At 59.5% G+C, this 12,108-nt stretch overlaps 4 protein-coding genes across 4 annotated transcripts; 2 read left to right on the forward strand and 2 right to left on the reverse strand.

Moving 5' to 3' along the window:
• Positions 1 to 534: 534 nt before the first annotated feature.
• On the forward strand, positions 535 to 4,665 carry ACRALDRAFT_1075762 (uncharacterized protein; the record flags this gene model as incomplete). The annotated part of the gene is made up of 3 exons (XM_071018429.1): positions 535 to 915; positions 1,032 to 2,735; positions 2,798 to 4,665. 3 exons carry the CDS (start codon positions 535 to 537, stop codon positions 4,292 to 4,294), a joined length of 3,582 nt encoding a protein of 1,193 aa, XP_070876081.1. The 3' UTR covers positions 4,295 to 4,665.
• ACRALDRAFT_1093052 (uncharacterized protein) lies at positions 3,922 to 7,564 on the reverse strand (the record flags this gene model as incomplete). Its single annotated transcript, XM_071019653.1, has 7 exons — positions 3,922 to 4,405; positions 4,448 to 4,525; positions 4,597 to 4,907; positions 5,011 to 5,023; positions 5,076 to 5,113; positions 5,222 to 5,247; positions 5,317 to 7,564. The coding sequence occupies 7 exons, from the start codon at positions 7,562 to 7,564 to the stop codon at positions 4,333 to 4,335; spliced, it is 2,787 nt and encodes a 928-aa protein (XP_070876082.1). The 3' UTR covers positions 3,922 to 4,332.
• A 374-nt stretch (positions 7,565 to 7,938) lies between these two features.
• On the reverse strand, positions 7,939 to 10,194 carry ACRALDRAFT_1062686 (uncharacterized protein). Its single transcript, XM_071016650.1, has one exon. It carries the CDS (start codon positions 10,071 to 10,073, stop codon positions 8,034 to 8,036), a length of 2,040 nt encoding a protein of 679 aa, XP_070876083.1. The 5' UTR covers positions 10,074 to 10,194; the 3' UTR covers positions 7,939 to 8,033.
• Positions 10,195 to 10,527: 333 nt separating this feature from the next.
• On the forward strand, positions 10,528 to 11,996 carry ACRALDRAFT_2041584 (uncharacterized protein; the record flags this gene model as incomplete). The annotated part of the gene is made up of 3 exons (XM_071021164.1): positions 10,528 to 10,666; positions 10,761 to 11,028; positions 11,123 to 11,996. The coding sequence occupies 3 exons, from the start codon at positions 10,528 to 10,530 to the stop codon at positions 11,994 to 11,996; spliced, it is 1,281 nt and encodes a 426-aa protein (XP_070876084.1).
• Positions 11,997 to 12,108: the final 112 nt, after the last annotated feature.

A 12,108-nucleotide genomic window follows, 5' to 3' on the forward strand; every position in this document is an offset into this window, starting at 1 on the left:
GTGCCTTGCCATCCCGTCTGATAGTGGGGTAGAGCGGGGTACCTCATCCATATGACTAAGGCAGCTCGGTGAGTACACGGTCTGATGTCGATAGCGTTGTCCGGGGAACGACAGATCACGTTACCAATCACCGAGATGCAGGCATTATTTACTCTTTTTAGTTCCGTTTCCCTTGCTTGCCCTGTTAACGAGTCCCCGACCTTCAATCGCGGGACATGGAAACCCCAATCACGTTACTCTAAGCATCCATTCTCATTTCACACTCATCCGCTCAATACATTAGTCTATAGAGCTTTTCAGTTATTTCCGGTTTCGTCATTCACCCCTCCCCTCCAACCCAGACATACAAAACACAGCGCGTTTCGCTTCCCATCACCGCGCCATTTTGCCCTCTCTCCTTCCTTCTCTCTCTCTCTCTCTCTCTCCCCCTCACGATAGATGGCGACCAGACGGGACCCGCCGACGCGGATAGCGTCGTCGGGCCTCCGCTCCATGACCGGCAGCACGACGACCCGAACCCGACGCACGACGCGAATGTCCTCCTCCATCCGACCTCCCTTCTCCTCCTCGACAGCCTCGAGATTCAACCGCGACGGCGCCACCTCCCCCGCCGCCTCGGTCTCCTCGGTCGCCACGTCCGGGGCGAAGCGCAAGGAGCGCGATTTCGAAACCGAGGGCGGCGGCGAAGCCACCAACATCAACGTCGTCGTCCGGTGTCGTGGCCGTAACGAGAGGGAAATCCGCGAGAACAGCGTCGTCGTCGTCGCCGCCGACAGCGTCAAGGGAAAGCAGGTCGAGCTGTCGCTGGGGCCGAATTCCCTCAGCGACAAGACGTATAACTTTGATCGCGTCTTTTCCCCGGCGGCCGACCAGAGCATGGTATTTGACGATGTGGTCAAGCCCATCCTCGACGAGGTGGGTGCTCTCCGTCCCACTTTTTTCAAACAAAAAAATATCTTTGATTTTCAATTGTCATTTTGCTACCTTGTCTGTATCCCTCTTGCAGTCGCCTGCTTACCCCTCCCTACTAGATGCTCGCCGGCTACAACTGCACCATCTTTGCTTACGGCCAAACGGGAACGGGCAAAACGTACACCATGTCCGGCGACATGACGGAAACCATGGGTCTACTCTCCGACGGTGCCGGCATCATCCCCCGCGTGCTGCACGCGCTTTTCAACAAATTCGACATTGACGACAGGGAAAACTGCGTCAAGTGCTCCTTTATCGAGCTGTACAACGAGGAGCTGCGTGACCTGCTCACGGTGGAAGAAGGCACCAAGCTCAAGATATACGACGACACGTCCAGGAGAGGTCACTTGACCACCATGGTACAAGGCATGGAGGAGAAGCACATCAAGAATGCCACCGAGGGGATCCAGGTGCTCCAGGACGGCAGCTTGAAGAGGCAAGTGGCGGCCACCAAGTGCAACGACCTCAGCAGCCGGAGTCACACCATCTTCACCATCACGACGTTTGTGCGCAAGAAGACCGAGGACGGGTCCGAAGAAATGGTGAGCGCCGGCAAGCTCAACCTCGTCGACCTGGCGGGCAGCGAGAACATCCAGCGGTCCGGGGCCGAGAACAAGCGGGCGGCCGAGGCCGGCCTCATCAACAAGAGCCTCCTGACGCTCGGGCGCGTCATCAACGCGCTCGTCGACAAGAGCCAGCACATCCCCTACCGGGAATCGAAGCTGACGCGGCTGCTGCAAGACTCGCTCGGCGGGCGCACCAAGACGTGCATCATCGCCACCATCTCGCCGGCCAAGAGCAACCTCGAAGAGACCATGTCGACGTTGGACTACGCGTTCCGGGCCAAGAACATCCGCAACAAGCCGCAGCTCAACGCGGTGAACAAGAAGATGCTCCTCCGCGACTTTGCCATGGAGATTGAGAGGCTGAAGAGCGAGCTGATTGCCACGCGGCAACGGAACGGCGTGTACCTGTCCAACCAAGCGTACGAGGAGATGAGCGCGCAGAGCGAGTCGAGGCGCATCGTGCTGCAGGAGCAGGCGGCCAAGCTGGAGACGCTGGAGGCGAACCTGAAGAACAAGACGCAGGAGCTGTTCGCGCTGACGTCGACGTTTATGGGACTGAAGAAGGACCACGAGAGCACCAAGGCGCAGCTGGACAAGGCCAAGGACGTGCTCGACCAGACGGAGCTCGTGCTGGACGCCACGCGGCGGTCGCTGGACGAGGAGACGCACCTGCGCAAGAGGCACCAGGAGACGGAGGAGAAGCTGACGGCGGTCGGGGGCGAGCTCATTGCGGCGCTCGAGAAGACGGTGCACGACGTCGACGGCCTGCGGGCTAAGAACAGGCGGCGGTCGGACCTGCAGGCGCTGAACCGGAGCGCCTGGGCCACGGCGCAGGATACGGTGGCGGACATTACGATGCTGGTGGAGCGGCGGATCGAGGAGTTCCAGGACGAGCAGAGGCGGCACATCTCGTGCATCTCGCAGCGCATGGGGGAGTTTGTGGGCGAGGAGCTGCAGAAGCTCACGTCGACGCAGGCATTCCTGGACCGGAACCTCCAGCGGTTCGAGGAATCGAAGCGGGAGCTGCTGGATCAGAAAGAAAAGTCCAAGGACGAGATGGACGACGTTTTGGAAGAGATCAAGGTGGTCCGGGATACGGTCAAGGAGCAGGTCGGCGAGAGTCTGCAGGCGATTGCCGGGGCGGCGGACAAGATTGCGGCCGATGTGCTGAGCGAGCTCGACACATTCCACAACCAGGTATGCTTGGTCCCCTTTTCATGCTTTTTTGTTGTGTGATGTTGGTCTCTAACTTGGTATAGTTGCATACATCGTACAGCTCACTGGGCAAGGAGTTCAAGGTCATCTTCGAAGACCTCGTGCACCACATTACGCTTCAGCGCGAGGAATCGGACCGGCTCCGGCGTCAACTCCGGGATGCGACGGACGCGGTGGCGGCGCAGAACGCCGACATTGCGGCCAGTGTGCAGGAGGTGGTGGAGAAGGAGAGGAAACAGGCAGCCGAAGACAGGGAGACGCTGCTGCGGCAGATGGCGTCGCTGATCAACGCGCAGGCAGAAGCACAGGAGTCTCGACTGGCGGCCAGGGCGGCGCAGCTGCAGAAGAGGGTGCTCGACTCCAACACGTCGCTCGAGGACGGCATTGCTCGGTACGGGAGGGGCATGGACGAGTGGGACGAGAAGGAAGGCCAGCTCCTCGAGCTGGTGGGCCAATCGCGCGACATTATGAAGAACAAACTGCGGGACGACTGGCAGACGGCCAACGAGCTGAGCACGTCGATTCAGGGCACGACGAGGTCGGTCAACGCGGAAACGATGCGGGTGGTGGGCGAGCAGCGGGAGAACCTCCACGTGCAGATGGAGGCACTGGACGAGTTTGTCACGCGGGCGCGCTCTGAGAATGCGGCCCACCACGAGAGGCACGCGGCGGCGATGGATAACCTGTCGGGCACGGTGGAGGAGTCGCTGGACAGCATCGCGACGCACTTTACGACGACGTTCGAACGGGTCAAGGACCTCGGCACGGAGATGGAGACGGAGACGGAAGAGGCCGGGCGGAAGCTAGAGCCGTTGGGGGAGCAGGTGTGCGAACCGCTGGGCGACCTCCGCGAGGAGATTATGGCGACCAGCATCAAGGAGTACGAGCCGACGGGCGAGACGCCGGTCAAGGTGCAATACCAGTACCCGACCGACCTGCCCCGGACGGAGTCGCACCGGAAGCTGCTCGCCGAGCTCAACGGCGACGCCTCCCCGCGAAAGCAGCGTGCGGAGGAACCCGACGTTGTCGCCGATGACTCGGACCATGCTGACCATGCTGACCATCCTGATCTCTTCCCCTCGCCGTCCGCTCTCGCGTCTTCCCCACTTCCCACGACCACCACAGACCCTGCTGCTACTCCTACTACCATCAAGACGCGCTCATCGACGACCGGGATTCTCTCCGACCGACGGCAATCTACCGACGATGTACCGCCGGTACCGGCTTTCAGCATGAGCCTGCGCGAGGTGAACCCTAACCTGACGATGCCCCTCGCGACGGGCGCCCTGCTGTTGGAAAAGCCGGAGAGCAAGACGGCTTCTGCTGGTGTTCCTACCGCTGCGGTTGTCGATACGACGGGGACCGAAGAGAAGACGGGTCCTCCGTTGCGTCGTCGTAGCGCAAGGCATCAGTCAAAGATGGCGGTGTATAAGGGTCAGAGGGGAGCGGTCCACGTCTCGCTCGAGGGGAGAGAGAACATGCCGCCGACGGAACTTTCGCATAATTTGGGGCCCAAGAGGAAGAGTCCGAGGTTGAATTGAGTGGATCAAGGTATTGATGTTGTTCCTCAAGTCGAGGCCTAAGGAAGGGACAAAAGCATGGCGTTATTGGAGTCGGCACTGGGAGGTGGGACGGATAGGGGGTTCACTTCACTGGTTTCTCTTGACTGTTACCTTTCTTTCCCCCTTTCCCACTTTGTCGAACGGTTGAATATGGCATACGTGAGATTACTTTGGTGGTTCCTGAAGCCTGGGACGTTGGCTTTCGTTTCTCTGGTGGAAGCTATTTTGCAGCATCGGTTGGTAGATACCCTTCTCGTCGGACCATTCTTTTTTTCCTGGACGAGGTTGTCTCGGGAGGATGGAATACGAATATGAAAGCATCCTTTGCTTGTTTCAGAGGATACGTGTTGCTCATCTCATGCGGGTGGTGCATGTTGGGGGATGTAAGAGTGGAAGATACCAACGCGGATGAGTACGTAGTCCAGCGTTGACCTCTCTCAAGGCTGTCACCTGCCCTACTCAGTAGCTCCTTCCCCAGTAGCTCCTTCCCAGCAGCTCCTTCCCAGCAGCTCCTTCCCCAGTAACTCCTTCCCGGCTCCCCTCTACCGTCTACCCGCGAAGGTAGGTACGGTGGGTGGCTCTTGCCGTGCCACTACACACACCGGCTTTCCGCGGATGCCCATCCACCACCTCCTTACGTAGGTACTTGCCTAGTATCCTTCGTTTATATACCCCAGCAGCATATTCTCTGTCACCCGAGAAAAGCACCTACCAGACGTGGATGGTGCAGTTGCAACGTTTTCTCATAAGGGTAGAAAACCCATCGGGCCCTGGGTTTTCGTAGGCGCCTCGTTCGAACTATGGTGGGAACCAGGTGGGCAACGATAGCCGAGCTTTTTTGCCTTTCTTTTCTTTTTCTTTTTCTTTTTTTTCCTGCCTCTCTTCTTATACGGAAAGGAAACAAACAAACCCCACGGCATAGCGTCTACAGCCTCACGATACTCGACGCGCCTTATTCCGCTGTCCGACCTCCCTCCCTCCCTTCGTCAACCATCCTTTACGGATCTTGATGGGACGCAGAAACCCATCCACATGTACACCTCCCTCCATCTCGTCCTCGCTCTTCACCAATGCTTCCATGACCGACGTAATCCGCCCTTCCTTTTCGTCTCCTCCCTCCACTCCCTCTCCTTGTCCTCCTGTTTCTCTCCCCCCCTGCCCTTCGGCCGCCTCCACCTCCTCCACCGTATGCATCTTTCGTAGATGCGCCTTGAGATTCTTCTTCGTCTTGAAACTCAGCAGGTGGTACCTACACGTACCCACGGGGCAGTAGAACGTCCCCGTCTCGCTTGTAGGCTGCCCGTGCGTCAGCTTGAAGTGCTCCCGCAGGCCCCGTCTTGCTGGGAAGCCCTTCTTGTGCCGTCGGCAGTAAGGAACTGGACAGTAAAAGAATCCGTCCAGTGCTGCCTCCACTTGCGTGATATCGATGGAACTCGGGTCGTCGTCTTTGTTCCCGTCCGGGACATGGTCGTCACGGTTCGGCTTGATGCCCGTGGTTCGGCTCGGGGTTCCTTGGCGTCCGGCTCTCCGACCATCTGATCCATCGAATACAAACTCGTCGTTGGTATCCTCCTCCTCTTCTTCCTCCTCTTCCCTTCCCCTCTCCTCATCGCTCGAGTTGAACCTAAGAGGTAAATCTCCGTGACCAGCAACCGCTTCCCGACGGGCCACCCGCCGGTCATGCCGCTTCGCCACCACCTCGCGCAACCGCCGTCGTGTCTCCTCGAGATGCACCTCCTCCGCGTCGCCCGACTCTTCGCCCGAAAGCGGCGGGAGAGGCTCCCCGGGACGACAGACCCTGGTCGTCACGTAGTGCTGCGGCTGCCTGGCTGTTTTCGTTGCTTTCTCCTCGAGCGTGCGGAACTCCATGCTCTGCCCGAAGAGGTCGGCGCACCGTTGCGCCGCCCGGGCCGCCACGTCCCCGTCGAAGCCAGAGAGCGCGGCAGCACCCAGGACGTCGCGCCAGTCGAGGAGGGCCCAGCGACGTAGGCGGCCTTCGCGCCAGAACATTCTCGATTGGGCATCGTTGGGCGACGTGTTCTGGAAGGTCGGCGTTTGAGGCCTCCTTCTATCGTTGCCTTGTCGTGAATGCCCGGCGCTGGTGTCAGATGCAGACTCGTCGTCTGCAGAATGATCACCGTAGTTGTCGCTGTCATCATCGTTGCTATTGTCGCCACTGACTGAAGACGGGCCGTCGTAAGCTCGCATCTTCCCTTTGGCTTTGGTTCTGTCGTTCCATGTGGCCGCTGCTCCTTTGGCTTGCCTCTTCCGCTTTTGGTTCCGGCTCTTGGACCGGCGACGACTGGCATCCGTCTCCATGCCCGAGACGACAGCCGACCTGTCACTATCAGAATCGTCGTGCCGATCGAGCGTCGATAAGCCGGCCATGCGAACATTGTGCAGTGTCCTCAGTGTGCCGTCCAGTTGCGATAGAATATGCCGGACAGCCGGCCGTAAAAGGACATGCGACAAGTCGTCGTCTGCCGATACCACAGGAACGTATTCCTTTCGACGGGGGGGAGGGCCGGGAGATTCTCGGGCCATCTCGTCCCCTTCCTCCTCCTGTTCATCTAGATCCATCTCGCCAGCCTCGGAAGCAGGTTCCTGTTTGAGCTCGGGCATGTCGTCCTCCGCCTGGACAGAACCCGATGGAGAATCTGCAACCGACTCCCCATCTGAAACATCAGAGTGAGTCCCCATTTGAAGACCATCTTGATGACCCTCGTCCGGCCCCAATTCCCCGTCCCTTTCCCTTTCGCGAAACCGTTCCTTGGCGATCTTCAGCACGGCAGCCGTGACTTCCTCTTCCAACACCCGCCCCGGCATCGCATCTGTCGGCCCATCTTTCCTCCTGAGCGTAAATCCGTCATACTCGTCGTGCGTCTCCCTGAGAAGCGTCTCGGAAGGAACTCGATGCGCCGGCAGGGGCCACGCCGACCACGATTGCGGCGGTTTCCAGTCCCCAAAGTCAAGTAGGTCGTCTCCGAGAGGTGCACTCTGATCACGCCTGTGCCTATTTTTCAGAGCGAATGCGTTGTACAGGTGGATCGCCAGGTCCCGGTCGCGCGCCTGCTCGAGGGACTGGTAAAGGAGCCGCTCCTCCTCGGTCCACTGACGCCAGGTCGAGGCGGCGCCGCGCCAGCGGTTGGGGCGTGTGGCGTGGAGCTCATCGGAGGCTGTGGACCGGATTTCGTCCGAGTCGAGGTCCCATGCTTCGTGCATGTTTCCTTGGGACACAGGCGTCGTCATGGTGGGTGGATGTATAGAGCAGGACACCGTGCGCTGCCTAGGCTTTGAATGACATTGGGCGTTTGTAGTCAAATGATGGAATTATTTGTGTGTCCAGATGTGATGTAAAGGTAGGTTGTGATGATTTCGAGGTGTCGTGTTGGGTAGATGTAGAAGTGAAGTTGAATGTTGATGGCGTTGGTAATGAGGTGTGAGGTGAGGTGCGAGGTGAATGAGTGAGGTGAGACTAACCATCGGTGTGGCTCGGTGAGGAAATTATTTTTATTCATTTTTTTAAAAAAGACCTTAACGGACGAGGTCACCGACAGCGACGGTTACCCCCGTATTACGCAGAATACCGTCGCATCGCTCGTAGAGCAGAAAATCATCATAGAACACAGAATACTTTAGTATTAACGCCAGCAATGTCTCGATTGAAGAATTATCTACAAAGAACCCAGTTTACCGTAGAAAAGCGTCTGCGACTACACTATGCCTTGCCCTTCGTCTTGGCCTGCTTCTCGATCCGTCTCCTCTTCTCCCGCAGCTTCTCCGCCTCGGCGCTCTTCTTGCTGTTGCTGTAGATCATCTGCTCGTACAGCTTGCGCTTCTTCTTGGACAACATGCCCTTGGCCCGCTCGTGCTCCTCCGCCTCCTCCGCCGCCTTGCGCGCCAGCGCCTTGCGCGCCTCGTCCTTCTTCGCCTTGGCCCTGCTCTTGCCCGGCTTCTCCTGCATCGGCCGCCCCGTCAGCTCCGCCTCCAGCTCAATCTGCCGCTGCGCCGCCTCGTCGTCGTCTTCCGACCCGGCCTCCTCTTCCTGTTCGGCCTTGGCCTCGTCTTCGTCGAAGCCGCCAAACGAGTCGTCCTCTTCCTCCTCGTCCTCGTCTTCGTCTTCGTCCTCCTCACCCTCATCTTCTTCCGAGCCCGCCGCCTCCGCCTCCCCGTTCGCATCGCCCATCTCCTCGTCGCTCTCCGCCAGCGCCTCGCCCTCCGTCTCCTGCTCCTCCAGCGGCACCGTCGGATCGTACTGGCCCTGCACGGGCTGCACAAACGGACTCAGGTGCGGCGGCAGCTGCGCACCCGGCGCGTACTGGTCGGGCCGCTTCAGCTCCCCGTCGTTGACGCTATCCCAGACCCATTGCGGCTGCACGTATATTCTCCCGGGTATCCGCTGGTTCGCCCCGAGCTTCTGCGACGTCTGGTTGTCTTGCGCTTCGCCGTCGCCCTGCGCCGCAGCCTGCACCACGGGCCGGTCCACGACCTGGTGCGTGATGGACGGGTCGCGCTCGTCCGTCGTGAACGCGCCTTCGCCCAGCACCGCGTCCCAGCCGATCCGCTTGCATCCGAACGCGCGGAGGAGAAACTCCAAGGGCTGTCGCGGCGATTCGCGCGAAAGGAAGAAGGTGCAGTTGGCAAAGAGATGGGCCGCGTCCGATCCGGAGAAATCCACTTGCGGTAGAACGTCGCCGCCGGGCGCCGCAGGCTCGAACTTGTCAATGGCATTGCTCGGCGCCTCGCCGTCGTCGGCTTCGGCACCCTTCACCACCGCGGTCCCCGATGGCTCGTCCTTTGCCTCCTCGGTACCCTTCAGCTTCTTGACGACCTTGTCCACGGCAGCCTGGGTCTCCGGGTCAACCTGGTGATCCTCGGTCTCGCCGTTGGTCAACTGCTTCTGTCCGTCTTCACCGTCGGCCACGAGGTTCTGGCCCTCGAGCGTAAAGGCGTTCAGCTCGGCCGACTGCTCGTCCTTGGCCTGGTCGAACTTGGGGGGATACTTGAGGCCGACCGAGGTGTACAGCCGGAAATTGACAAACCCGAGGAGCGTCATGTAAAACTCCACAAAGGTGCCCATGATCCGGAAATCGATGTCCCCGACGATCCTCTGGTTGAACTTATAAGGGACCAGCCACAGAATGTCCTCGCCTTGGACGTTCGCCTGGTAGTAGATGCCCTTGATGGACAGGAACGACTTGGTCAAGCTCTTGGAGACGATGAGGTAGTGCTGGAACTCGAGGCAGAGCCGCTCGCACCGCGCAATCATGGTGGCGGGGACAGTCGAGGTCGAGGGGAGGTTGGCGAACAGGAACAGCATGGACAGGCAGTCGTCGAGGTCCCGCAGGGCGTCGTTGAAGGTCGGATACCGCTCACGGATGACATGGTCGAGAGTGTACCTGGGCCTCCCCGTCTTCTCGGGCCGCGCCGCGTTTCCCTCCAACCTCTTTGCGTTGCCGACGTCGCCCCGGCCGAGGGCGCGCGAGATCTTCTTCTCCAACGACTTTTGCTCGCGGAACTTTTGGATGAGCGGCTCATGGAGCAGGTACTGGATGTCCTTGGTGTAGTAGAACGTGGTCGACGACGTGGCCGACTTGTTGGCCTTCTTGCGGTTGCGAGGCTCACGAGGGTAGATGCCCTTCCAGATGCAGAGCTTGCGGAAATCGGGCAGGCTGATCTGCAGCTTCTTGACGGCCTGGGTGCGGGTGATGTAGTTCTTGGCCGCACCGGCCTGGCCTTTTTTCTTCAATCTTCCCATCTTTGCAGTTGTTTAGTTGTCTAGTTGTTTTGTCGGTCGTTCAAAGTCGACCTTGATTCGCGTGGCAGAAAGTGTGGAAGCTTCAAGCTTCTTTCTGGCAGCGGGGCACTTTTTCTTCCCGTTGAACTGCCTTTTTTTTTTTTTCCAACTTCCATCGCCCATTGATTTTTTTCTGCCGGTTACAATCTCACCGCCCAGTAGGCCACTTGACCAGATAAACGCTTATTGGTCGGTCTTATCTAATCTAAATCCTTGACCGCCCAAGTGCACGGTCCACTTTCGTGTCCTTACTAATATGCTGCTTGGACTCAAATATGTGGGCCTCCACTTGGCGCAAGTGTCAATCGTCAATCGACTTCGTGGTGTCCAAGACGACGACGTGATCCACAACTTCGACCTCTCGTCTCGTTTGTTGCCATGGTCTTGGACTGAGGCGCACATGAACCGCGGCACAATGACTCCAAGAGGCAAAACTGGCCTCTACCTTGCAGCGGCCGCACTGCGTCTCATCCTGTTCGTCGGCTTCCCTGGCCTCCCCGACTTCCTGACCGGCCGCGTCGAGGTTTCTACCCCCGTCACCAGCTTCAAGCGCCGTAAGCTCCCAGCCTTCCCTGTTGCCGCTGCCCTTCCTTCCAATGACCTGACGAAATCTCCTTTTGAGCGACCTCTTCTAACAAACCCGTTCAGTTCAAGAAGGTCTCTTCCTCTACAACCATAATGTCTCCCCCTACGACGGCGGTGTCTATCACCAGGCGCCTCTCCTCCTTCCGCTCTTCTCCCTCCTCCCAAATGTCCGCTCCTATCCCATCTTCACCGCCCTGCTCTACATTCTCATCGATCTCCTGACCGCCGACGCCCTGACGCGCATTGCCGAATCGGGCGAGGCCGGTGCCTCCAAGAGGTTCACCTCGCCCAGGAGAGAAAAGCGCTGGTCTGGTCTGGCCGTCGCTGCCTTGTAAGTTGACCTCTCCCCGCCCCTCAACCCAGGGATCTCGGCCACTTTGGAACAGCTCCGTTCTGACAATGATTGTTGCGCCGCCCGGCTCTAGCTTCTTGTTCAACCCCTTCACCATCGCAACATGCATCGGCCGATCCACCTCCGTCTTCACGTCCTGCGCCATCCTCCACGCCATCGCAAACGCCGTCTCGGGAGCCCCCCTGACCGCCATCATCTCCCTCACGTTCGCCGGCTACCTCTCTCTATACCCCCTCCTGCTCCTCCCGCCGCTCCTCCTCCTCGCCTACGACCGCCGCCCGCCAACCCCTGGACCACCTCCCTCCCCACCTCCCCCTTGGCTCCCTTGGGCCGCCACCCACGTCGGTGCCGCCGCAGCCACCCTCGCCGCCCTCCTGGGCCTCTCCTCCCTCCTGACCGGCGGCTCCTGGGCCTTCCTCCCCGCAACCTACGGCGTCCAGCTGACCCTCTCGGACCTGACCCCGAACGTCGGCCTCTGGTGGTACTTCTTCGTCGAAATGTTCGACTCGTTCCGCGCCTTCTTCCTCGCCGTCTTCTGGCTCCACCTCGCCAGCTACGTCGGCGGCCTCTGCGTCCGCCTGCGCGCCCAGCCCCTCGCCGCCCTCGCCTGCCTCCTCGGCATCTTTGCCATCTTCAAGCCCTACCCGTCCATCGCCGACACCGCCCTCTTCCTCGCCGTCCTCCCGCTGTACCGCCACCTCTTCCCCGTCATGCGCTATCCCTTTGTCGCCGCCGCCGCCATCCTTTACGCGTCGTTCCTCGGCCCCGCCTTCTATTACCTCTGGATCTACGCTGGCAGCGGCAATGCCAATTTCTTCTACGCCATCACTCTCGTCTGGAGTCTCGCCCAGAGCTTGCTTGTGAGCGACCTTGCCTTTGCCGTCATTCGTGACGAGTGGGAGGTGGAACGGCCGGAGATGGTTGGCAAGGAGATTCGGCAGATCTGAGGCGGCCCAAGTCACCTCACCTTTTTTTCGCTTTAATGGCATAGAGCATTCTTGGTAGGCATGGAATGGAACAATTTCGCGTGGTCTTGATCCCAGGCATCGGACAGAAATG

The sequence above is a fragment of the Sodiomyces alcalophilus genome (assembly GCF_042370955.1).
Source record: "Sodiomyces alcalophilus JCM 7366 unplaced genomic scaffold ACRALscaffold_3, whole genome shotgun sequence".
Taxonomy (NCBI): Eukaryota; Fungi; Ascomycota; class Sordariomycetes; order Glomerellales; family Plectosphaerellaceae; genus Sodiomyces; species Sodiomyces alcalophilus.